The sequence below is a fragment of the Balaenoptera borealis genome (assembly GCF_965194805.1).
Source record: "Balaenoptera borealis genome assembly, chromosome: 20".
Classification (NCBI taxonomy): domain Eukaryota; kingdom Metazoa; phylum Chordata; class Mammalia; order Artiodactyla; family Balaenopteridae; genus Balaenoptera; species Balaenoptera borealis.
This window is the reverse complement of record NC_138879.1, coordinates 23,670,631-23,695,635: the sequence shown is the minus strand read 5'-3', so window position 1 is coordinate 23,695,635 and position 25,005 is coordinate 23,670,631. Positions and strand designations below refer to the sequence as shown.

The window sequence follows — 25,005 nt, the reverse complement described above, 5'->3', positions numbered from 1 at the left end:
CATTATGTAGACTTACTTATTTGTCAACTGTATGCCCCCCTAGACTCGGATGTAAGCCTCATGGGGACAAGGACTTTGTCTTGTTTACCATTGTTGACCCCACTACCTGTCACGGAGTAGCCACTCAATAATAAAGAATGGTGAAAGGGGAAGTGAGGGCAGGTGGGAGGGGCCGCTTAGGGCCATGGGGCACGGGGGAATAGGGAAGAGCAAAGTTCTGTGGGGAATAATGTCAGAGGGATAAAGAGACATTGAACCACAACGTTGGGCCACATGAGCACCAGGGCCTCCCCGCCAGGGTCCCTGGTGGGTGAGGATGGCAGGGGCCTGGGGAGGGAGGCAGACCAAAGTTGGGAGATGGCTGGGCTGGGGAAGAGGTGCCCCCCTGATGAGGATCCTGTCTTCCCCTGGCGGCCAGGCCCCCTGGGTGGTGGAGGGCAGCCGCCCGCCAGCGGGCTGGCCACTGCAGGGTGAGGTGGAGTTCCGGAATTACTCTGTGCGCTACCGGCCGGGCCTGGAGCTGGTGCTGAAGGACTTGAGTCTACAAGTGCGAGGTGGCGAGAAGGTGCGTGTGGGGCGGGTTTTTCCCTGGGAAGCGTGGGTCTGTGGGATGGCAGGGGCCCAGCCCAAGGGTCTGCTTGGCCTCCCAGGGGAGTCCTGGCAACAGCCCCGCTGACCCCCAGCCTCCCCCTGACGGCCCCCACTGCCTCCAGGTGGGGATCGTGGGCCGCACTGGGGCTGGCAAATCGTCCATGACCCTCTGCCTGTTCCGCATCCTGGAAGCCGCAGAGGGCGACATCCTCATCGACGGCCTCAATGTGGCCGACATCGGGCTCCATGACCTGCGTTCTCAGCTGACCATCATCCCCCAGGTAGCAGCCTGGCGTGGGCTGGCCACACTGACCAGTGACTCTGGCGGCAGGTCCCACCCCTGTTCTGTAGCTTGGAGTTCAAGACTGGGACCTCTCTCTGGGAGGCTGGAGCAGAGCCACAGAGCGGCCCCCCGTCGTGGGTCTGGAAGGGTCAGACGTCTCCTGCCCAATAAGACCCTGTCCTCTGACCTCTTGGACCAGCAGAACAACAGGCCCCTCCACACAGCCCACCCCAGAGGCCTTCTATCCTGGCCTCCTGGTTTCATAGCTCTGAATTACATTTCACTTTTTCTGACTCCTCTGGGGTATTTTTTTCTGCTGACTGGACACTTTGGAGTCAGATTAGCGGTTCAGGTTTCTGCCTTAGCGCAGGATTTTGGGTTGGCAAAGCTGAGGTTTATCACTTCCCCACAGGCGTTTTTCTATCTCCTTGGCCATTGCCTCCCTCCTGGAGGGCTGGAGTCAGAGTGGGAATGCCGCCACCTCAACCCCTTTCTTGTTCCCTGACCTTGGGGCCCATGGCTTCCTATGGGGCCTGAGCTGCCTCCCTCTGAGGCCTTGCTTTGTCCCCAGGACCCCATCTTGTTCTCGGGGACCCTGCGCATGAACCTGGACCCCTTTGGCAATTACTCGGAGGAAGACATGTGGCGAGCCTTGGAGCAGTCCCACTTGCACACGTTTGTGAGCTCCCAGCCGGCAGGCCTGGACTTCCAGTGCTCCGAGGGCGGGGAGAATCTCAGGTAACAGCTGGGAGTGGGTGGGTCAGGAATAGCACTCTGCAGCACTATAGAGGGTCTAGCATCAAACGACACCAAATCCAGGCCAGCCCCCTCCTGCCCTCCCACTCCCATCTCAGCCAGCGTGAACTCAGGGGGCACAGGCCAGCCCCCTCCTGCCCTCCCACTCCCATCTCAGCCAGCGTGAACTCAGGGGGCACTGTCTTGTATTGAGCATATTCTGTGTGCCAGGCACTTGCACTACTTCACTGACTCCTCACACAAGCTCCAGAGAAACTGAGGCAGGGCCAAAGTCACACAGCTGGGAGAAGACATGCCTGGGAGATTCCAAAGCCCTAATCGGTCCTCTCTTGTGAGATTGTCAATGTTGTGCTTGGCCTGAGGAGGGGCTGTGGACTGAACCTGTGGAGCAGATAAGAGGAAACCTACAGAGCTTTAGAGAAATCTTATATATTTTCCAAGGTGGATGCAGTTTTGTTTGTGGTTTAGAAGTGGGCAAAGTGAGCTCTCCGGGCCTTTCTTTGCTTCCTTATAGCCCCTGACCTTATATCACCAGTTGCTGTGCCGTGTATCAGGGAGGGCCAGAGTCACTTCTTACTGAGTCTAAAGGCTTGAGGCACTTGTACCTGTGTTAGTTGTGTGATTTGGAGCAAGCTGCTTAACCTCTTTGTGCCTTCTTTTCCTTTACTCTGATGGGATAATAACAGTCCCATACCTGTTAGCACCATGCCGCCCAATAAAAATATACTATGAGCCACATATGTGTAAATAAAATTTGTCTAATAGCCACATTAAAAAAAAAGAAAAAGAAACTGATGAAATAAATTTTAATTGTGTATTTTACGTAGCCTAATATATCTAAAATATCATTTCAACATGTAATTGATACAAAAGCTATTACGGATAGTTTGCATTTTTTCAAGTATAAAATCCCGTGTGTATTTTTACACGTACAGCACATCTCAATTCAGACTTGTCGTATTTCAAGTGGTCAACAGTCACATGTGGCTAGTGGCCATCATTTGGACAGAGCAGTCTTAGGGTTATTGTGATGAAATGGAAAGCACTTAGACTGGATATACTCCTGAGAAACTTAGCTATTCGTATTATTCTACTCGGTCCATACCTATGGACTGGACTCTCTCCAGAAAAAACAAAAACAAAAATCTGTACATTTGCTCAGCACTTAATAGTGTTCAAGGCACTTTGGCTTCTACTGTCTCCTTTAATCTTTACTGCAGTCCTGTGGGCCAGAAATGAGGGTCCAGAGTATAAAATTATTTGCCCAAAGCTGCTCAGCTAGCAAGGGGTGGGGCAAGGACTCAGGGAAGTGGGAGCTTTTGCCCCAAAACTTTCCTAGCTGCATCATAGCCACTCGTGGGATGCCCCCGCCTCCCCAGGCAGCCCTGTAACAATGAATGTGCACAGTACTTGGATTTCACTTACACAACCATGTTGGGGGTGGCTGGCGGACGAGCCTAGGCTTTCAGACCCTGTGCCCCACAGCTGTTTTTTGGTCCATTCTCCTATCCTTGCTTGCCATCAGCACCTCTCCCCAGAGCATCCCCTCCATCCCCACATCCCCCAGGATCTGAGACAGAAATCCACTCCCCTCCTCCCTCATTGAGCTTGTAGCCACTTTAAGTGTAACCTGTATCCTGTGCCAGTCCCACCATAAATCAGCCCTGAGCTCTATCTGGCGGCTCATTCTGCTGCCAAAACCTTCATTAGTTGCGGGAATAGGACGGGGAGAGAGCCTGGCCTTCACTCGGGCTGTAGTGACTCACCCCTGCGGGAAGGGCTGAGGTATTTGTCCCTGGGTGTGGGGGGTGCTGCAGCCTCTGTGGTTGGGAACACAGCCTCTCTTTGTTCCTTAGCTCTAGCTTCCAAGGCAGGAGGTGGAAGGTATGCGTTCCACCCCTCCCCCACCTTCCCAGGGACCAGACACGGGGAACCCCCCATAGCCTCCTCTGCCCTGTCCCTTCCTTGTTCCCACAACGGAACCCTGACCTATATTCCCCATGGGGGCAGAAGATGACTAAATTGTGTGATATTAGGCTCAGCAAGATAACATGATGTGTGCAAATATCCAGGAGGAGTCATTTAAGTGTGTTATTACTAAGGTGTAAATGACTGATAGATTGAAGCAGAAAAACACGGTGACACTAGTTGAGGAGTGAGGATAGGGAAGAAAGCACAGGAAGAAGAGGCCAGGGGTGCCAGAGACAGACTGGGGATTTCACAATGTTGTTAAGTACTGGCTCTACCCGCAAGGCCCCTCATTATCCCCGTGGTGTCCAGACCTCAACTCTGTGTTCCAGGAGTACTGGGCTAAGGCAGAAATGGGAGAGGTTAGACAGAGAGCCAGCCCTGGGCCATTGGGAAGGAGTGGAGACAGAAACAGTTTGGGGAATGAGGCCTGGGGGCAGGTTGGGGGCACCCAGCTAGAGATACCTTGCCTTCCCCATTTTCAGCGTGGGCCAGCGGCAGCTCGTGTGCCTGGCCAGAGCCCTGCTTCGCAAGAGTCGCATCCTGGTTTTAGACGAGGCCACAGCCGCCATCGACCTGGAGACTGATGACCTCATCCAGGCCACCATCCACACCCAGTTTGAGGCCTGCACGGTGCTGACCATCGCACATCGGCTCAACACCATCATGGACTACACCAGGTGGGGCACCGGAACCCAAGCAGGGAGGGACCTGGTGGGGTCACCTGGGCCGTGGGGAAGTGGCAGGCAGATTAAGGTTATCTGGATATGTGGATATGGGAGCCTCGTGGGGTCGTCTAAGGTTTTGGGGGGGGGGCGTTGCAGAACAGTGTGGGTTATCTGGGCACCGGGGGCACAGTGATGCTTTCTGAGACACAAGGGACGCTTTGGGGAAGGGGCACACTGGGGCTCCTTAGGCATGGCTCACTTCCCCCCCCCACCCCTTAATACTATGAGGTGAGGGGAAACAGATCCTTCATGCCAAATCCCGTCACTTCCTGAGCACTGTTTCCAGAGTGCCCACATGGCCATGGCTTCATTTGAGCCTCATTCCCATCCTGTGAGGTAAGTGTACAGACCAGGAAGCCACTGAGGAAAGGTGCACGATGCTCGGGTCCCACGCGGAGTAGATGCTTTGTTGTGGGAAAGCAGAGGGCTGAGTCCCAAGCCTGGCTCTGCTGCTGACTGCTGTATGACATTGGGCAATTCACAAAACCTTCATGAACCTCTCTCTCTCAGGCTTGTTGTAAGGAGTCAATGAAATAAAGCGTTAAAAGTGCAGGTGACTGGAGGGGTGGGATAGGGAGGGTGGGAGGGAGACGCAAGAGGGAGGAGATATGGGGATATATGAATATGTATAGCTGATTCACTTTGTTATACAGCAGCAACTAACACACCATTGTAAAGCAATTATACTCCAATAAAGATGTTAAAAAAAAAAAGTGCAGGTGATCCTAGGAAGTGCTGTCCTTTACTGTAATTTCTCCCTAGAACCAGCTTCTCAAAGGATTAGGGAAGGAGCCTTGCTCTTGGTATCTTATGGCTTCGTTGGGGAGGCAGCTCACTCAGCCAAAAGGAAAAAAACGTGACCTGTTTGCTCACTGTGCCTAATGTCAAGGTGTGCTGCTGGAGGACAGGGGAGGGGCTGGGTGACTCAGAAGCCTGATGGAAGCGAGCTGGTGCTGGCCTGCCAGGCTGGCTCTCTTGGAGACACGGGAGCTCAGAGTGAGGAAGAGGCAGGAGGCTGCAACAAATCTATTCTGAAGGAGTATAGTGGGAGTACATCAACAAGGCTTCATTCACAAAACAAACACCTGCAGGGCATGGGGAGGTGGGGAGATACATGGACAGGGCAATGGGCAGACCTTGGCCCTCTCTCAGAAGTTCCCCACACGGCTCCCAGGGGCTTGGGAACCAAGCTGAGAATGCCTGATGCTACTGTCTGTTCCATCCCTACCACACCGCCCCCCTCCACTCCCATCCAGGATCCCACTGGGAGAAGGGAGGGTGGGCAGGAAGTCCAGGGCCCTGGGTCCAGACAAGGGAAAGGGCTGGACCGAGAGGATCTCTTCCCAGGCCTAACTGAAAATGGTTTTCACCAGCAGCTCTGAGGGGCGAATACTCGAACTGATCTTGGGGGTTGGGAGTTCAGTCATTCGAGTGGGGCAGGCAGAAATTCATCAAATAATCACGCTATTGAACGTGTAATTAGAGCCTTCAGGAAGGAAGCAGGGGTCCACATGTGTAGGCCAGAGGAAGCCAATCCACACAGGACAGCTAGGACACTTACTCTCCAAAGGAAGGGAAGCACCAGCCAAGCCCTAAAGGATGAGTAAAAGTTGGGGAGCAGGGGAGGAGATGGGGTAGGGAGGGAGCTGAAAATTTCAGGAAAAGGCTGCATCACATGCAAAGGCCCTGAGGTAGGAGGGCACATGAGGCTGGAGTAGAAAGGGTGAAGGGGCAGTAGAACCAAGAGGAGAGGGAGGAAGAGACAGGCCTCACTCTGCTGCATTTTGAGGACCATGGGAAAACATTCAGTCCTTACCCTAAGGGCAATGAGAAGCCACTGAAGCGAGGGGGGCAGTCTCCTGGGCTTCAATTTGGGCAGTGGCTAGGCAGTGATATCCACAGACACACATCTTCCCAGGACACGTTTCTGGGAGCCCCATAGGTGGGGAAACAGAGTGGGTGCAGTCCAGGCCCTCTTATTGAGGAGCATCTCCTGGGACTTGGGGGAGCCTTTCTGCTCCTGCCTCACCCTGGGAGCCAGCCTGTTGGCCCTGCACCAGGTGCACCCTGTGTTTAGTTGGCAAGAGATTCTAATCCCAGGCCCAGGCTTGACTGTGTGTGTGTGGGCGGTGGGAGATCCACCCATCAGCAGCAGCCAGATTTGCAGCCAAAGTCCCACATTCCAGCATCAGGCCTCACTGCAGCCCAGTTTCCCGCCGTGTGCCTTTTTGAGTTGGCACAAAGCAGATGGAAGCACACAGGCCCTGTGACCCTGGCGAAGGGAAGGGCTCATTAGGGAAGGTTTTCAGAGCCGCGACTAGCAAAGATGAATCGGACCTTGTGTTTGATCCCAGAAATTGCCTCATCTGCCAGGACAGCAAACGGAGTGGCTAAAATAACCAGCCTTGCAAGCATGCACATGTGGTGTAGCGCTGTGTTGGGTGGGTTGACTGAAGTGGGAGGGTCGGCATGTCACTGCGGGGCCTGAGCAGTACCCAGAAGGGCAGGGTTGGACCATGAAACCAGATCTGGGCTGATGGAGACCTGACCACTTCTTTTCTTTGGCTAGGGTCCTGGTCCTGGACAAAGGGACAATAGCTGAATTTGATTCTCCAACCAACCTCATTGCAGCCAGAGGCATCTTCTACGGGATGGCCAGAGATGCTGGACTTGCCTAGAATATATTCCTGGGATTTCTTCCTGGACATTCCTGGTTTTCATCAGGAAGGGAAAGGACACCAGATATGTCTACAGAATGGACTGGATGGCAAACGCTGGGGGCATTTGTCAGGTTTTTGTCCCTGTTAAGTGCCTGGCAGGATAACCATGCTAAATGCTCCAGGTGAGGCGGTGAAGCCCAAGAGGCAAATGACATGCCCAAAGTCATAGCTAATTTGAGGCAGAGCCCAGACTAGTCCCCAGGTCTCCTGATTCCCAATGTGGTGTTATTTCCACACTGTACTGTTTTCAATCATCATTTCATGGTATGACCTCCCTACCCCCATGATTTTTCATATTTTCTACTCTGAAGTTTTTTTTTTTTAATTTTAATAAAGCTTTTTCCTTCTGGAACAGAAGACTGCCAGGTCAGGCCGTCCCTAGGAACTGAGTCTGGTACTCTGGGGTGCTGGCCTGGATCCATTAAAAATGGAGCACTGATGAAATAAAGCTACGTGTCAACAATACACACACCCCAATGTAGCCTTTCTCTGTTCACAAGGTCTGGGGGCTAGGACCTTTAGAGGAGGCAGGAAGGAAGGAGGGAGAGACAGAGGTAACCTTTATACACATCTACATGGCTGGAATTATCTGAAAACTTCAAACCCAAGAACTTTTGGCTAGAGATATTGTCTTCACAGCCAAAATTCACTGGGTAATTGCCAGTAGTTCCTGCGCTGCTGTGCAGATATTGTAAAAAGGTGAGAAATAAAGCCCCTGAAATCTGACCCGAGGCCTCTTGGGAAAGCTGCTGTGAACACCTCCACATTTTTTTTTTAAGTTCATTTTATTTTTAAAATTTATTTATTTTTGGCTGCGTTGGGTCTTCGTTGCTGCACGCAGGCTTTCTCTAGTTGCGGTGAGCGGGGGCTACTCTTCGTTGCAGTGCGCAGGCTTCTCACTGCAGTGGCTTCTCTTGTTGTGGAGCACGGGCTCTAGGCACGCGGGCTTCAGTAGTTGTGGCACATGGGCTCAGTATTTGCTGCTCACGGGCTCTAGAGCGCAGGTTCTCAGTAGTTGTGGTGCACGGGCTTAGCTGCTCCACGGCATGTGGGAACTTCCTAGACCAGGGCTTGAACCCGTGTCCCCTGCACTGGCAGGTGGATTCTTAACCACTGCACCACCAGGGAAGTCCCGAACACCTCCACATTTATGTCATCCCTCAGACCACTACGCCTGCTTCTCTAGGGCAGGGGTCCCCAACCCCCGGGCCATGGACCGGTACCGGTCCATGGCCTGTTAGGCACCAGGCCGTACGGCAGGAGGTGAGCAACGGGCAAGCGAGCAAAGCTTCATCTGCTGCTCTCCATCGCTCCCCGTCGCTTGCATTACCGCCTGAACCATCCCCTGAGCCCGCTCCCCCCCACCCCCTCCATAGAAAAATTGTCTTCCATGAAACCAGTCCCTGGTGCCAAAAAGTTTGGGGACCGCTGCTCTAGGGGATGAGAAATGCATGGTGCTTTATTTCCTTGCCCCTTTAACAGTCTGTTCCGGACAGGTCCCCATCACCAGTGAGATCTCCAAGTCATTCATCTTCCTCACTCTGGCTGAAGTTGAATGTTGGAGCACAGAGCAGCCAGAGGCTGCCCCCTATCCTGACAGTCCCAGGCTGGTAAATGAGATGAGGGGGTGAATTAAATTTGCATTTTTTGAGCAAGCCAATGAAGTGTTTATTTTTCTGCAGGTCAGAATTTACTTGGCACATGGCCTTCTATTTGGAAGGGATCTCTTCTCTTTGTTACCTTACTAAGTTTTCTGGTCTCCTCTGACTCTCATTTCTTCAAACTTTACTCTTGGTATAATGTGACTGGTTGTGGGTGATGGCTTTTTTTTTTTTCCTCCACCCTAAATGGTTTGCAGTAGGTGTGGAGACGGCTCCTTTGATCTGATTTTTCTATATGCATCGGGCCAGCCTGTGCTGCAGGACTATTTGTTAAAGGTTAATCACATTTTTTTTGGCAGGCTGTTTCTGCCCAGGATGTTTATGAGTGTATAGAAGAAGACTTCCATCCTTGTGATAAAGCAAGTATGAAAGCACAGATGATGCCCAAATTATTCTGCCTCTCCTTGGAGCTAAGAAAAGGTCTCTGCTATGCTCCCTGATTTATCAGGCCGATTTGGCATGACGTCTGGCTTGTGAGGCTCTAGCTGCCCCAAACCAACAGAAACGTAGATTCATTCGGCATCATTCTCAGCTAAAGATCTGAAGGTGTAAGGCTGTATTTCCTCTCCTGTCTTGGGAGTTTGCCTCTGAGCTCATTGAGGCCCTGACAGGTGCTGACAGCCCAAAGGAGAGGCTCAGTTGTGTAAAGTAAATAGGATAATCAAAAAATGTGGTTAACAGAGGATGACCTCCATCTAGCTGGCTCAGCTACTCTGGGGAAATGAAGCTGACTGCTGTGAACTGAGAGGAAGACACCGCACAAAATATCTGTCTCCGGTGCCACTGACAGGCGTGCACGCCACTACAGAAGCAGGATGGAGGAGGCTCAGGTGGGGACCAGTCCCTCCAGAGGGTTTTCTCCCTGGAACCGTCCAACAATTTGAACCCCGTATTATTAGAAGTATAGTGCTGTTTAGGAGGCCAAAATTAAAGAATGTGGGTTCAGTCAGTTAATATTTAATTTTAATAATACTTGTTATGCTTGAACAGTCAGCAGTTCACGAAGAGAAAAATCTTCAGTGAATGTTTACACACAGTGTGAGCACATGCTTTAAATATGCAGTGGAGGAGGAGGGGCGAATTCACAGTTAACAAAGCTAAAAAAAAATCCTTGTTATAAATTACACAAAGCGTATAAAAATATTTCTCTGAATGCATAGATTAAGACTTTAAACTCACCTACCAGCAACTGTGCAGTCTAATTCACTGCCATACGCAAGAGTCATTTGACCACAGAGGACTTTATAAGGGAGAAGAGAGAGCAGGGCAGGGCCCATCTCTCACTTGAGACTCCCTCGGCCTCCATTTCTAAGCCCCGGAAATGCCCTGGAGCTACTCCTCTGTAGGCCACCTCCCAGCCAGGGGCTTCAACTGCTTCCAAGAATTTCTAATTGATCTGTATGGCTGGAAGAGTATTAACCCCAATGATTTAGACATGAATTAATACTGAATTTATTTATTCCAGGATAAAACTAGCCTTAACTGTATCAGTAAATTGTAACTTTTTTCGAAGGTAAGGGAAAAAAAGGGTTAGTTTGTCTGGACAGACTATCTTCTGACTGGTTGAAACACAAGGGAAGTTTCTTCTTTAAAGTACTTCAGAGAAAGTGAGTAATAAATAACCTTTACTCTGTTTGTTAGGCAAACACTGCACAAGGGTGAGTAACTCACCATCGGTAATTGCTGTAATACAATTAAGTCACTGAACAGAGTGACTCCACATTGGCCTTGAAAACACCTCAACCCCAGCTCAGCATTTAAGCAGCAGCAGGAGGCCATTATCTTAGCACAACATTCTCTTCCACTGACATCTTCTGCACGTTCTCTCTCAATCTGTAGTGTTCCAATAAAATTAACACAGTTAGGAAGTTAAGTTTCTTTGGAAACTATAGGCACTATGGGGGGAAAGCTTCTTAAGACAGCAGGGATGTTCTTCAACAGCTGGCTTCAAACCCCTGCTCTCCTGTTTGTCTGTGTGCTCATTCTTGTTTCTAAAGTTAAGCTGTTTATTTCAACAAGACAGTAGCTTTTCTTTTTAACATTAATGACACTGAAGGGAAGGAAAAGAATCCTTAAATGCGTTCTTTAGAAAAATTCTTATGCCATGCTCAAGAGTTTAATCAGGTATTTGTTTGTTTTGAGAACAAAGCCTGGTAGACTCACAACTGACTTTGTTAAGTAGGTTGGTGGTGGTTGTGGAGGATGCCCAAGATCAAACAACTTGTTTACAAAAGCAACAGATTTCAGAGCTGTGTAAAAATCCCAATAGTTTCAAAATAATCTTTATCTTTGATACAAAAATAAAGATGCTAACTCCTTTTAGCTCAGTTTCCCACAATAACCTTTAAAATAGCAACAGATTCAGTCTGGAAAATTGCTTTTCATTTGTAGTGGAAAATGAAAGTGGAGAACATGGACTGGCAATGTTTGTGCTCTTCTCTTTCAGTGCAATTAAACAGAAACACGAAGACAGGGATCGCTTCAGTTAAAAAAAAAAGCAAAAAAAAAAAAAAAAAAAAAGCTGTTGCTCTTTTAGAAGGCGTCAGAGAGCCCTCTAGTGACCACGAAGGGGCGTTAATGCAGAGATGACTGTCTAGGCGATGGCAATCTAGAGACAGAAGCAGTCAAGAGTGTTTACAACGGAAAAAGTCAGGGAGGGGAAGCTCTTTTGGTTAACAGCATATTTACAATTAGGTAACTGTATTCTTAAATAATTTTAACCTGAGTAACATTTATAAGTATGTTATGTGAAACCTCACAGCCACAAGTCACACCAAAATTCCTATGTCCAGTACCTGTGCTTTCCCCAGTTTTCCTCTCTAGTCAGTTCACGTTTCTGGAGAGTCGTGAACACGCAACACCAAGAGAAGCGCTTCCCGGCCCTTCGGGTGCACTGTCAACAGGACTAGCTAGAAATAGGCTCTGCTCTCTCTCAGCTTCTGTTAGACAACTCTCTTACATTCTGCACAAAAAACACATTGGATATAGACCCGTCGGCTTCTGCCTCTCCAGGCCACTTCTCAGCTGTTCACAGCTTCAAGCAATAGGTTTATTGTGCACCAAGAGGCTCGGAAGAGTGGCACCGCTGCTCGGGGTCAGGGGCTTCCTACCTTGGCAGAACGATGTTAGTGTATCTGATGCAGTGGTACCAGGGGCCCTCTGGGGCATCCAAGGCATTTAGATCAATGGCTTGTCCTTGGCCCAGAGGTAATGCACACTGTCACAGTACTCAGTGATAAAAGTCCCTGCTGCATTAGTAAGTCAGTTTTGAAGCCCTCCTGTTGTAGCAAGGCCTTTCAGTCAGTGTGGATGCAGCATTTCTGAACAGAAAATTATTTTCACTTATCATTAGAACCAGTTCCAGCTCTTGGAAATCTTGGAGTCGAGCAACATCTTTGTCCTAAAACAAAAATAGGTTAAACAGATTAAGAGGAGCCGCTTGTCTCTATGTGTTTGGTGTGCTGTGTTGATACCAGTGATAGTGCAGGAAATTCCCCAGGAGCGTGAACTGGGTTGGAGTGGTAGAAGGCCTTAACAGCAGTTGCTACAAGATAAGCACACCTCGAAGGGAGAGGCAGTGCAGGGATGTTTTCCTCAGGGGCCCCGAGAAGCCAGAAGCCTGACATTCAGGGAACCAGAGATGTTGGGAGGACCACACATGTATCTACGTAGATTTGCACTATAATTTAGCCTGGTTCTTATGTTATAAAACACAAGGCACATCTGAGAGTGCACTAAGGTAATCCTTACAGATCACTAAAGAGAAACAACCAAAAATAGGTACCTGTGAATGGTAATTCAGAACATTCTCTCTGGTATCCTACCACTTTCAGAAATGCCAATGTCTCTATAGGCCCAGTAGAGGAAAGAAAGCTCAATGGAAAAACACCCTTTGCTCTTTTTCTATTCTCTTCTCATTTCTTCAACTATGACTCATATACCCAAGGAGGAAGGTGGGTATTTTCCAAATGGAAAAAGCAACCACTTAACGGACCTTTCTTACCTTTCTTACCAGAGTATTGGGTAACTTTCTGATCTTCTCCACTTGATCAGGATTAACACCCAGCTCACAGCAACTCACTCTGAGCAATTCTTGGTAGGTGAGCTCCTGTCGGTCCAGTTCAATTTCAATGAAATCATTTTCTCGAAGAGATGGGTTCTGAATCCTCACCTTGAGTACCAGCTCTAGGGAAAAGGTGGGAGAAATGTTAATGAATGATTCTGGCATAGTAACCAGATGTAATTTAAGATCTTTTCCAGAAGATGGTTACCCTTAATCATGCCCTGTGCTGAAGGCCTGTGCCACCCAATGAGAAAACTAAGCACAATCAGCATGGTTTGCTCAGGCCCAGTTCTGGCTCTGCTGGTGCAGTTGCATTGTCCTCCCTATATCTAAGACTGTGGTTCACAAAGGGGCGGCAGGGGGAGACGGCAGACAACCATCCCAGCTGTACAGAAGGACAATTTACTTCTGCCGCTGGAGCTAAGCAGGTAAAGGCTTGAGAATGTGTTGGGTATCAAACTACACATAAGCAGGGTAAGGGGAAGCGAGGTGAAAAGAAGGCACGGGAAAGATAATGGTACAAGAATTACTCTATAAAGATTTAACAATTGTGGGGCTTCCCTGGTAGCGCAGTGGTTGAGAATCTGCCTGCCAATGCAGGGGACACGGGTTCGAGCCCTGGGCTGGGAAGATCCCACATGCCACGGAGCAACTAAGCCTGTGAGCCACAACTACTGAGCCTGCGCGTCTGGAGCTTGTGCTCCGCAACAAGAGAGGCCGCGACAGTGAGAGGCCCGCACACCGTGATGAAGAGTGGCCCCCGCTCGCCGCAACTAGAGAAAGCCCTAGCACAGAAACGAAGACCCAACACAGCCAAAAATAAATAAATAAATAAATAATTACACAAAAAAAAGATTTAACATTGTGGATCTAAAGATATTTATGAGATATGAAAATCCTTGCAATAAAGACAGTACAAGAGCAAAAAGATAAGCTACTAATAAAAATTAAAGTCTGACTATGATTTGAATTCAGTATACCTTAATAAGGGAGGAACCTTGGCTTTGAGAGTAAACAAATACCATTATTTGTGGCTCTGGGATCTAAGCAGTCTGCTCCTAAATTCTGAGCCTGGCTGCCATGATGGCCCAAGCCATACACCCATGTGCATTTGGTGGTTCTGCTTTGCTCCTTATATATGAATCCCTCATGCCACCCATGGGCCACTGTTATCAACAACAATAGTAATAGGTCCTCAAAAACAGAAAGTGAGGGAGTTACTGATATGGAAAAAGAAAGGTAAGACTAGGCTATACCCTGTGGTGTTAGACTGGAATTGGAGGTATTAGGATTAATTTACAGTTTTTAATATTTTTTAAAAGATCTAGATTAAATAGATATAGAAATACAGAAAAAAGTACATATATTTGTGTTTGCTTGCCTATTTTTTCTTTTTTTTAACTTCACTACACCTCTCAGGTCAGCGTACAGCTTGATATCCAGGAAGCATATGTTCATTTTCTACTTTTCATCTAAAACAGGGGTCCCCAACCCCCAGCCGCGGACCAGTAGGAACGGGGCTGCACAGCAGGAGGTGAGCAGCAAGCCAGCGAAGCTTGTCTGGGGCTCCCCATTGCTCGAACTACCACCTGAACCATTCTCCCCCTCCCCGCACCAGTCTGTAGAAAAAACTGTCTTCCACAAAACCAGTCCCTGGTGCCAAAAAGGTTGGGGATCGCTGATCTAAAATATCAATGGAGAGTTTGTTGCTTTTGTCATAAATTGTGGGAGCTGCTTTCAACTCTACTTTTTGTGACCTTTTGAACCTTGAATGACTGTGGTACAAATGGGTATAACCCCGCTCTATCATGTACTAGATATGTGATACTGGGTAAATTACCTATCTCTTTGCATTTAAGTTTCTCCACTTCTAAAATGTACATAGGGACTTCCCTGGCGGTCCAGTGCTTAAGACTCCATGCTTCCAATGCAAGGGGCACAGGTTCAATCCCTGGTCGGGGAACTAAGATCCCACATGCTGCGCAGGGCAGCCAAGAAGAAAAATCTTAAAAAATAAATAAATAAAATGTACATAATGGGAATTCCCTGGCAGTCCAGTGGTTAGGACTCGTCATTTTCACTGCCAGGGCCCAGGTTCAATCCCTGGTTGGGGAACTAAGATTCTGCAAGTTGTGCAGGGAGGCCAAAATAAATAAATAAATAAAATTAAATGTAAATAATAATACCCAGTTTATGAGTTTGTTGTAACAATTAAATGAGAACTTAGAATGCTCTGAAGTTATGTTACTAGGTACATACATGTTTAGTTTATATCTTCCTGGTGAATCTTTCCTTTTATCATTCAATTGCTCTTTATTGTTTGCTTGCTTTTTTCTTTCTTTTCTGAGTGAGCCTAGAAGAAACGATGCTAGCAGCAGCGAGCACACCCAGTGTTCACATTCTGGCTTCTGAATACCGTTCTCCACCAGAAAGAACCAGGGCTCCTTGGAGAAACAGCTGATTCCAAGGCTGGGGCGGGGAAAGTTATACTAGGGAGCCTGAAACATCTTGCTGTACCACAAAGTAAGGAAGTGCTCCAAGAATGATGGACATGTCAAAGAGACACAAGAACAAGCTCCAAGGGGCTCCCTCTGGATAAATCTGGCATAATTTGAACATCAAAATAATGATACTAATGGATTATAACCCAATAAATAAAATAAGAATCAGTGAGTTCATACTGATATAAATGGAGGAGAAGGGAAAGCCCTTCTTTATAGTAGAATACCACCTAATAAATAGAGAAAAAAATGAAAGGAAATCATATTCTACAAAATAACTGGTCTGGACTCTTCAAAACTCTGAGGTCTAAAATGATAGCTAAAGGCTGAGGAAATACTCCAGATTAAAGGAGACTATAACAACATGATAGCCAAATGCAATGGTTGATCCTGGGAGGCGGAGTGGAGGGAGTGAAGATAGCTACAAAGGGCATTGCTGAGACAGCTGACAAAATTTAAATATGAACTATGGGTTAGAGAATAGTATTATGTCAAGGTTATATTTTCTAAATCTGGTCATTATACGGTGATTATGTAAGAGACTATCCTTGTTCTTAGGAAAAACACACTTAAGTAGTTCAGGGCAAAAGGGCAAAAGATAACTTGTAAATCTGAGTAAAGAGAGTTCCTTATACTAGTCTTGCAACTTTCCTGTAACTTTGTAATCATACGCAAAATAAATAAATCCCACCCCCACTCCTCAGAAAACCAGGAAGTAAAGCACTAGACCTCTGGACACCACCTGCCCTGTTGCAGAGGCTGTCTGCTGATGAGAGGTTACCTTGCATATTAAATGGAAATGCTCCGGTGAAGAAAAATGGCTGGAATGCTGGCGCTGGTCCTGCATACGTCCCATTTTGAGGCTCCAGAGACATTGGTGGCTTGGACGGGACAGAAGAGAACAGGGAGCGACTCTGACTCACCGGTGGCTGACAAACAGGACCCGGTTTTGTGCTTTCTGGTGTTCTGAGTATGGCAGGTGGGGCAGACACATCCCCATTCTGAACCAGTGCCAAAGAGGTGTGGTCCCGTGGAAAGGCCCCAAGCAGGGGAGGTTCCCCAGGGGGCAGCAATGGAGGCGAGCCATCTGCAGGGGGTGATGCAGGAGGTGTGGAGGGGCCCCCATTCTGCAGCTGGGCTGAATCCTCCGACCCAGGGGTATAGATGAAAGGGAAGGCTGGGTTGGCCAAATAGTTCGGAACAAAGGGCAGCTCTGACTCCTTCTTCAGCTGGGGGAGGTCGTCATGGTCATCATCATCATCTTCCACTTAAAAAGACGGAAACACAGAACACTTACATAGCCCTTTAAAAATTACAAAGTAGAGTATCTTGTGAAAGCTAGTGTCCTTTGGTATACAACAAATATTTTGATCAGTGTTTACTGCACGTTTAGCGTTACCATTTTTATCACCTTAAAGTTTACAGATAAAAACCAAAACTTTATAATGCCTACCTTTCCAGAAACAATATGGAATAATTATCTTGGCACAGTTAAGACTATCTTGTTTTTAGAAACAGACTGGCTGTTTGGCCTCAAGAATATATACAATAATACCATAAGTCTTAAATTAGGTTGACAAAATCAAAAGTTGCCTCAAAACACAGACTCACCTCCCATAATCTTCCTAATTTCTCTCCTTGATGTTAATTGGACTGGCATTTCTCCCTTTGTGGTAAGAATCTCTTTGTCAGCTCCTGATTTTAACAAGTAAGAAACCACTTGACCATGATTGCGTTTACATGCCCAGTGTAAACAGGTCCTATGGCAAAGAAAAGAAAAAAAAGAGTGATTTAAAAAGTGGAGAGGTGATTTGGGATTTCAAATTCTACACACCAGTAAATAAATATATACAAGCGTGTTAAGAGTTCAGCTAGAACCAGAAAATCAGGCTGGTAATCTTAACTTCTCTTTTCAGAAAGCAGATGATCGAAATATTTAATATGCTTAAAATTGATTTTTCAATTTCATTTCTGGCCCTTGGGAAAAGCTAATTTATCCTAGGAGCTTTATTTCAATGGCTTTCAGAAGGCTGGCTGCCTGGCTGGCTAGATAACTCTACTGATATCCTGTGTGTTAACTCTTTCAGTGTCGCTCATTAGATTGTACCAGTCTCTTTAAAATATATTTTTACATGGCCATATTCCTTTTAAGAGACTATGGAAACTTGCTTCATATGCACCAAATGTCACTTGAAGATTAAATATTATCAGGCTACTAACCATCTCTCATCTGCAGCTTGCTTTGCCGCTAAAATTATTACTACAGCATATCCCTGTCTGAATCTCAGTTACTCTTTTCCTCTTTCCTTTTCTCTCCTTCACACACACACAAAAAGGATTTCCAAATTCCCATTTTTAAGAGTTCACTTCTCTAGTTCTCTCCAGAAGGCTACATTTTTCAAGTGCTTTAGGAATTAAAGTACGTGTGCAGTACCTTGTGTTTAAGGCACGCACACGTACTTTAATTCCTAAAGCACTTGAAAAATGTACATCAACAGTCAAAATTTTTGAGAACTCTTCTGAAGTATTAGACTCATTTAAGTAAAACTAATTATTTACTATTGTACACATAGGAAGGGATTATGCACACTCTAAAGAGCTATTATCTTAACACTGCACAGAAATATAATTAACATGCTAGCCAATACTCCAACTTAATAGAGCTACTAAATTCATCCCCAGTTGCCAAAGCTGAATGTTATTATGGAAGGAAATTATTTTTCTCCCCTGTTTTTTTTTTTTTAATTTTTTATTTATTTGTTTATTTATTTATGGCTGTGTTGGTCTTCGTTTCTGTGCGAGGGCTTTCTCTAGTTGCGGCAAGCGGGGGCCAGTCTTCCTCGCGGTGCGCGGGCCTCTCACTATCGCGGCCTCTCTTGTTGCGGAGCACAGGCTCCAGACACGCAGGCTCAGTAGTTGTGGCTCACGGGCTTAGTTGCTCCGCGGCGTGTGGGATCTTCCCAGACCAGGGCTCAAACCCGCGTCCCCTGCATTGGCAGGCAGACTCTCAACCACTGCGCCACCAGGGAAGCCCCCTCACCTCTGTTTTGAAATGTCCTCATTCACCAACTCTCTAATTGAACTGAGATAAATATCTTCAGAGCTTATAGACGAATATAAATATGGTAAAGAATAGAACATATGTTCAATAGTGAGGAGTAGGTCACCCACCTGAGAAATATAACTATCTAGAAAGTACAATTGGTTTCAGGAAAAAGCTGATTTGCCCTGGGCACCTTAATATTTATGACTTACAGAAAGCCAGCTTGTCTGGCTGGCTGGGAGCAACTCCACTGATGTTTCAGAGTGATATTTGACATTCCAAGCTATTACTCATTAGAATTAGATTATCCAGATGTCTTTAAAAGGTACTCTATGATGAAGAAAATGCCAATTTGGGGAAAATAAGGTAAGAGTCTTGATATGGACTTCTAAAATATAAGCTCTGTGTGAAGGTAAGGAAGTATCTGCTTGAATATACGGGTACTTAATTAATATTTGCTGAATGAGTGAACCAAGGACAAGGTGGGCATTACTCGGAGTAGAAGGATCCCATATATCCTTGATTCTGGGCAAACTACAGCTGAGAGTGTGTTTGTGTGTGGATGTCTTGAAAGTCTGAAAATGAATAATTATAATGATAAGCAAGCACTCAAAAATGAATGGAGCATGATGAGAAAAATGTTCCCTTTTGGAAGTAAAGTGCTCACTTGCTAGTAGTAAATCACTTGTTCATGACAAGCTTGAGAGTGAAGGAAGAAATATACTGCCAGTGGATCTGAGACACTTGGGGACAAACCAACTAGCTAAAGCATCACCATGTAAAGTGGAGTTAAGTCAACATAGCACGTCCCCCACAGCCCTGTACCCTGAGTGATCATCATTTATAGTCCAGACCTGTGCGGCTCTGGGTGGCCAGAACTCACAGGCACTGTAGCCAGGCAATATTTTCAACTTCTTCATGAGCTATTATACTTGTTCCTTAAAGCAAAGGGGTATGCATGACACTTGAATTACAATTGATGTGGGAGCTGTATCTTTGAACTTGAACTCTTTAAGCTTTAAATTTGCAGTCAGAATAGCCTATCAGTGCTGGGAAGTATTTCAGACCAGAGGCACTGGGCATCCTTTCAGTGCTGGGAAGTATTTCAGACCAGAGGCACAAATTTCATTTGTGCAGAAATTGTGGTTACTGAGCAGCTAAGAATTGAAAGCAGTAACCATTCTGCTTTTCTATGCTACTGACTATGTTTTTTGAGGGTAACCTTTATATCCCATTACCCAGCACACTGCTTAATAAAATAATAATAGTTAAAAAAGAAAAAATAGTTAACACAGACATAATGTTTTACATACTGAACACTGTTCTAAAAGCTTTACATATATTAATTCATTTAATCCTCTAAACAACCCATGAGTTACGTACTATTATCAACATTCTCCCACTTTACAGATGAGAAAACTGAGGCAGTCAGCAAATAAGCAAAACACTATGGTACACAGAGATTGTATTATAAGGACAATAAAGAAAGAAAAGGGATTAGGAAATGCCAGAGACAGGGAAGGGGCATGGCTCAATTTTAAATTGAGGGTCAAGGAAAGACTCATTAAGGCGACATCTAAGCTAAGACCTGAAGGAGGTGAGGGAACAAAAGCATTTTAAATGACGGGAAGAGAAAACACAAAGGCCTTAAATCAACATTGTGCCTGGTGTTTTCAGGAAAAGCAAGGAGGCCAGGAGAGCAGAATGAAGGGGGCAAGGGGGTAAAGCCGGAGGTGAGGCTTAGAGGTAAAGACAGAGGATGCAGGGACAAGGAGTCGAAACTGTAGGACCCTGTGGGCTTTTACTCAATGTGAGATGGGAGCCATTAAAGGGTTTTGAGCAGAATGAAATTATCTGACTTATGTTTTAAGTCAGGATCCCTCTGGCTGCTGTGCTGAGAAAAGATGTAGGGTAGAAGGACTAGTTAGGAGGCTACTGCATTAATCCAAGTGATGGAATGATGGTGGCTTTGCACCAGAGGTGTAGTGGTAGAGCTAGTGAGAAATGGTCAGATTCTAACTACACCGCTGCCAGTGGAGCTGGCAGGATTAGCAGCTTGACTGGATGTGGGGTGTGAGGGAAAGACAGAGGCAAGGAGGGCACCAAAGATTCTGGCCTGTGCACCTCAGATGCTGAGACGAGGACTCAGGAGCAGGCTGGGGACAATTAGGGGTACGAGGGAGACCAGGAACTCAACCCTGGACATGCTGAATTTGAAGTCCTATTAGACATCTTCCCCCAATTAAATCTATGAAAGCCTCTTCATAGTTCAACCAACTTACATTCACTGAGCACCTACTATGTGGTTAAGAAAGTATGGTTTGGGGGCTTCCCTGGTGGTCCGGTGGTTAAGGCTCCATATTTCCACTGCAGGGGGTGCGGGTTCGATCCCTGGTTGGGGAACTAAGATCCCACATGCCGTTGGGTGCGGCCAAAAAAAAAAAAGAGGAAGTATGGTTTGGAGGCAGATGCTGGGTTTGTTTCCCAGCGCCATCAGTTACTGTAAACTCTGTGACCTTGGGAAAATTACTTAATCCTTCTGGGCTTCAGTATCCTCACCTACAAAATGGAGAGAATAACAATAGCTATGTCCCTGAGTAGTTGTGAATGAGATAATACACGTAAAGCACTTGGAAGCTTGTTTGCACTATAGAGCAAGCTCAATAAATGTTAGCTACTTATATAATGCTGCATCTCCTTAAATGCTCACAACACTCTTCTGAAATAACTGGAAAATGAAGTGACTCGGGCAAGGTTGTATATCCAAGCAGGAATGGAGAAGAACCTGCAGGAAAGACCAGGCTCATTTTTCTACACAACACTGCCTCCCAGTGCCAAAACAATGATTCACAGCTTGTGAACCACATAGCAATACTAGAAATGGCACACACAGAGAAAAGCAAGCTAGTTTGCAAACACTTTTAAACAAAACAAAAAAGCAGTTTCTACTGTTTCCTGGCTTTCTGGACAGCTACCCAGCTTGTTTTCCTTAGGGTAAGTTGGTAGATAGATTTGTGAGGAAGTCAGGAAACTGCGACTCCGGTCCTGGCTTTTATATTAATAGTCGTGTGACCTCGGGCAGGTTATTCCCTGGAGTTGAACCCATCTCCAATGTCCCTTTTAGTTTCAAACTGTATGATTCCACCTTAAAAAATAAAACATTTGCAAACTCACTTTAACTCTCAGCTAGCAAAATAGGCTGGTTAAGCATAACCTGGATCAAATAAAAAATTAAAATTTAAATGTGAAGAGAGCAGAGTAATACCACATTCAGTAACTTAAAACTTGACCACCAGCACATCTTAAAATGAGATTCCTTATTTAGTTGGAAAGGACTCAACTGCATGCAGGCATCTGAAGTCCCATATTTGAAACTGTTGTAAGAAAACAAAGCAAACACTATAGGATAAATGAATGGGTCTTCCTGCAACAGGCAGCTGTAGGTAGTAGCAAATCACTGCTGCAGTGAGACAACAGAGAAGCAGAATAGGGATGCAAGTGATTTTTTTTTTCCTAGTCTTGGGAAAAGAAATCGTGCTAGTTTATAAGATCCACATTTGCTCAGTTGCTTATGCTTTTTGCTCTGCACAGACGTATTCTTCATAGTAATTCCAGACTCGAACTGGGGTGAGCTCCAAATTAGGGTGAGAGTCGTAGCCAGCATGGTTCCGGCCACGTTAGGGGTGGGGTGGGGGGAACGGCGGGAGCCAGGGTTCGGGTGGGCGCTGCCGGGGCAGGACCACGTGGGCCGGGATTTGGACACGACGCTCCGCTGTACCCGAGGCAGAGGGGGCCAGGTCTGGCCTCCAGAGCGCACAGCCTCGTTGACCCGGGGCGCCGGGCCACGCCTTAGAGGGCGTCGGGGACAGCGCTAGGCCGAGCTCGCGCCCGGGCCGGATGCTCTGCCCTTAGGCCTCCCCCGCTCCCCACTTACCAGCCGTTGACCTCATTTTGGGAGTTCACATCCACCCCGCTCTCCACCAGTTTCTGCACCTCCCGAATGTCCCCCAAGGCCGCGGCCTCCCGCAGCCTCTCCTGCTGCTCCTTCTGCTCCAGGAGAGCGCTCATCTTCCCTCAGCCCCAGGCCCCCGCCCGGGCCCGCCCGCCCAGTCCCGGCCGGTCAGCGCCGCCGCCGCCGCGGCCCGCTCCCCGCCATGGGGAGACCGCGCGGAGCACGTCCGCCCAGCTCGCGCCGCCGCCCGCGCCCGGCCAGCTGCCTCTGCTACCCCGCCGAGGGCCGCCCGCCACTCCCCTGCTGCTCCCGGCCCGTGGGCCCAGGCCTACTCCCGGCCGCGCCTCCCGCAGGCCGGCTCCGGGGGAACCTATTCGGAGTGACAACCCTGACCCAGATATTTTCCGTTCCTACCCTCGGCGCCCGCGCGGGCTGGCTGTTTATGTAACAACTGCACAATATTATCTGCCGTGATTCACCGACTATTTTTAGAACTCCCTACCCCGCAGCTTCCAGGGACGAGGACAGACACAAGGAAAGGGAAGAACGGGTATTTGAGAGCCAGAAAAGCCTTATCCCCTGGCGCAGGCTGTTTACCAGGCATCAAAAATAATTAGTGTTCCCCACCCCACCCCCACCCCGGTTTGTTTGGCTCTTTTTCCTTATCTGAACCAACTCTTGCCCAGGAGGATGGGGAAATGGGCTGAAAACGATCCTAATATATGCCTATTATTGCAGAGATAGAGTACACGGTTCTTCTTTTGACAGTGCTTGGGACTATTCGGTTCGATTATTTATTTCAATTGCTGTTGTTTTTCATCTCATTTTAGAGATTTCTTCTAAATTGGCTTTCAGGAAAAATATTTATATTGTGCTCAGAGTCTATAAAATGTGATTTATTACTGCTTTTAAATCTTAATTAATTACTCTCCGTGAAGGCCATGTAAGGAAAAAAGAAAGAAGAGAACACCAAAGAGGCTTTGGAGTTATCCGGGTCTCTGATATCAGGAGCTGGGGAGAGGAACGGTGCAAAGTATAAACAGCATTCTGCCTGACTTCTTTGCCTAATCAATCTAATGAGGCTCAGAGCCTGGGCTGGCACTGCTTTACTAACCAGCCGGAGAAAAAGAAAAGTATTGTTTTGCTGAGCCCAGGCGCCCGAGAGACATCTTTCAATGTGGCACAGGATGGAAGATTGCAGATGGGGTCGGAAGGATTAAGGAATAACCCTAGGGTGAAAAAGAGAAAGGTCTGAACGCAGAGAGGAGATAAAATAGGAAGAGACAAATTTAGGCCTGGGGTTTTCATTTGCCTCCCTTGGGGCAGCCCAGGATTTGCACAGCAAGCATTTTTCTTGCTACTGTTTAAGAAAAACCCAAATCTGTTTATTATGATACAGTCATTCACACAGTACACAGTGCACACCAGGTGGTACTGAATATAAACTGACTGCACACTTAAATTGATCCTATGGTGAACTGGAACTCTGCTTGAGCTTACATTTTTATTTGTCCCCCAATTTAAACTTTAATTCTCAGATCCAGCATGATACTCCATCTGAAGCTGACATGCATAGTACTGGAATTGGGCCCTTTAGCACAATTTGTGTGACAGAGGAGTAGGTAGTGGCCTCTTTTTTTAAAAAGCAGTTCAAAAAAATTGGTAGTTACTGCAGATCAAAATCTGTGAGTTCTCTTTGTAAGGATTTATTTGTCAAATTTCCCTTCCTTAAAAAGGATTTTAGGAACTTCCCTGGTGGCACAGTTAAGAATCTGCCTGCCAATGCTGGGGACAACGGGTTCGATCCCTGGTCCGGGAAGATCCCACATGCCATGGAGCAACTAAGCCCGTGTGCCACAGCTACTGAGTCTGCACTCTAGAGCCCGCGAGCCACAACTACTGAGCCCACGTGCCACAACTACTGAAGCCTGTGCGCCTAGAGCCCGTGCTCCGTGACAAGAGAAGCCACCTCAGTGAGAAGCCCGTGCACCGCAACAAAGAGTAGCCCCCGCTCGCCGCAACTAGAGAAAGCCTGCACACAGCAACGAAGACCCAATGCAGCCAAAAATAAATAAATTTATTAAAAAATTTTTTTTTACTTATTTGGCTGCGCTGGATCTTAGTTGCGGCACACGGAATCTTCATTGCAGCATGCGGGATCTTTAGTTGTGGCATGAGAACTCTTAGTTGCGGCATGCATGTGGGATCTAGTTCCCCGACCAGGGAGCGAACCCGGGCCCCCTGCACTGGGATTGTGGAGTCTTACGCACTGGACCACCAGGGAAGTCCCTTATTTATTTTTTATTTTTAAAAATTTAGGGAATTCCCTGGTGGTCCAGTGGTTAGGACTTGGCACCTTCACTGCCAGTTGGGCCCCGGGTTTGATCCCTGGTCAGGGAACTAAGATCCCACAAGCTGAGTGGCGCAGCCGAAAAAAGAAAAAGAAAATTAACAGACATTTATTCCTTTAGTTGAACAACCTTTACACACAAAATGTATGGTTTAACTTTTGTTGTTGTTGTTGTTTGTTTTTTGAGTGGAAAGGAATTCAGGTCTCAAGAGGTTTTGTGAGCCTGTTACCTATTTTATGGAAATCATTTAAGTGAGTGATTGATTGATTGATTGATTGATTTGCCTCAAGACCCAGCTTGCAAGATCTTAGTTGCCTGACCAGGGATTGAACTCTGCCTGCCTCCCCGCCATCCCCCACTCCCCGCCCCCCACAGTAGAAGTGCAGAG

General features: G+C 47.1%; 2 protein-coding genes across 7 annotated transcripts in view; one reads left to right on the top strand and one right to left on the bottom strand.

Moving 5' to 3' along the window:
• ABCC3 (ATP binding cassette subfamily C member 3) overlaps positions 1-7,511 on the top strand; it is a 42,794-nt gene extending 35,283 nt beyond the window's left edge. For 4 of the 5 annotated variants that reach the window (XM_082372545.1, XM_082372544.1, XM_082372548.1 and 1 more), the window contains 5 exons: positions 419-565; positions 714-872; positions 1,446-1,612; positions 4,084-4,278; positions 6,896-7,511. In XM_082372545.1, the coding sequence (XP_082228671.1) occupies positions 419-565; positions 714-872; positions 1,446-1,612; positions 4,084-4,278; positions 6,896-7,004 (777 nt within the window). In that variant the 3' untranslated portion in view covers positions 7,005-7,511. The remainder of the gene's footprint in view (positions 1-418; positions 566-713; positions 873-1,445; positions 1,613-4,083; positions 4,279-6,895) is intronic. The other variant, XM_082372546.1, reaches the window with a different exon arrangement.
• A 2,137-nt stretch (positions 7,512-9,648) lies between these two features.
• ANKRD40 (ankyrin repeat domain 40) lies at positions 9,649-22,657 on the bottom strand. 2 transcript variants are annotated; one of them, XM_082372629.1, is made up of 5 exons: positions 22,249-22,657; positions 16,883-17,031; positions 16,053-16,538; positions 12,720-12,892; positions 9,649-12,107 (listed from the first exon to the last, which is right to left on the bottom strand). In XM_082372629.1, the coding sequence occupies exons 1-5, from the start codon at positions 22,380-22,382 to the stop codon at positions 11,961-11,963; spliced, it is 1,089 nt and encodes a 362-aa protein (XP_082228755.1). In that variant the 5' UTR covers positions 22,383-22,657; the 3' UTR covers positions 9,649-11,960. The 2 variants fall into 2 exon arrangements, with proteins under 2 accessions (XP_082228755.1, XP_082228754.1); XM_082372628.1 differs by having other exon boundaries at positions 12,711-12,892; positions 22,249-22,654.
• Between the last annotated feature and the right edge of the window lie 2,348 nt (positions 22,658-25,005).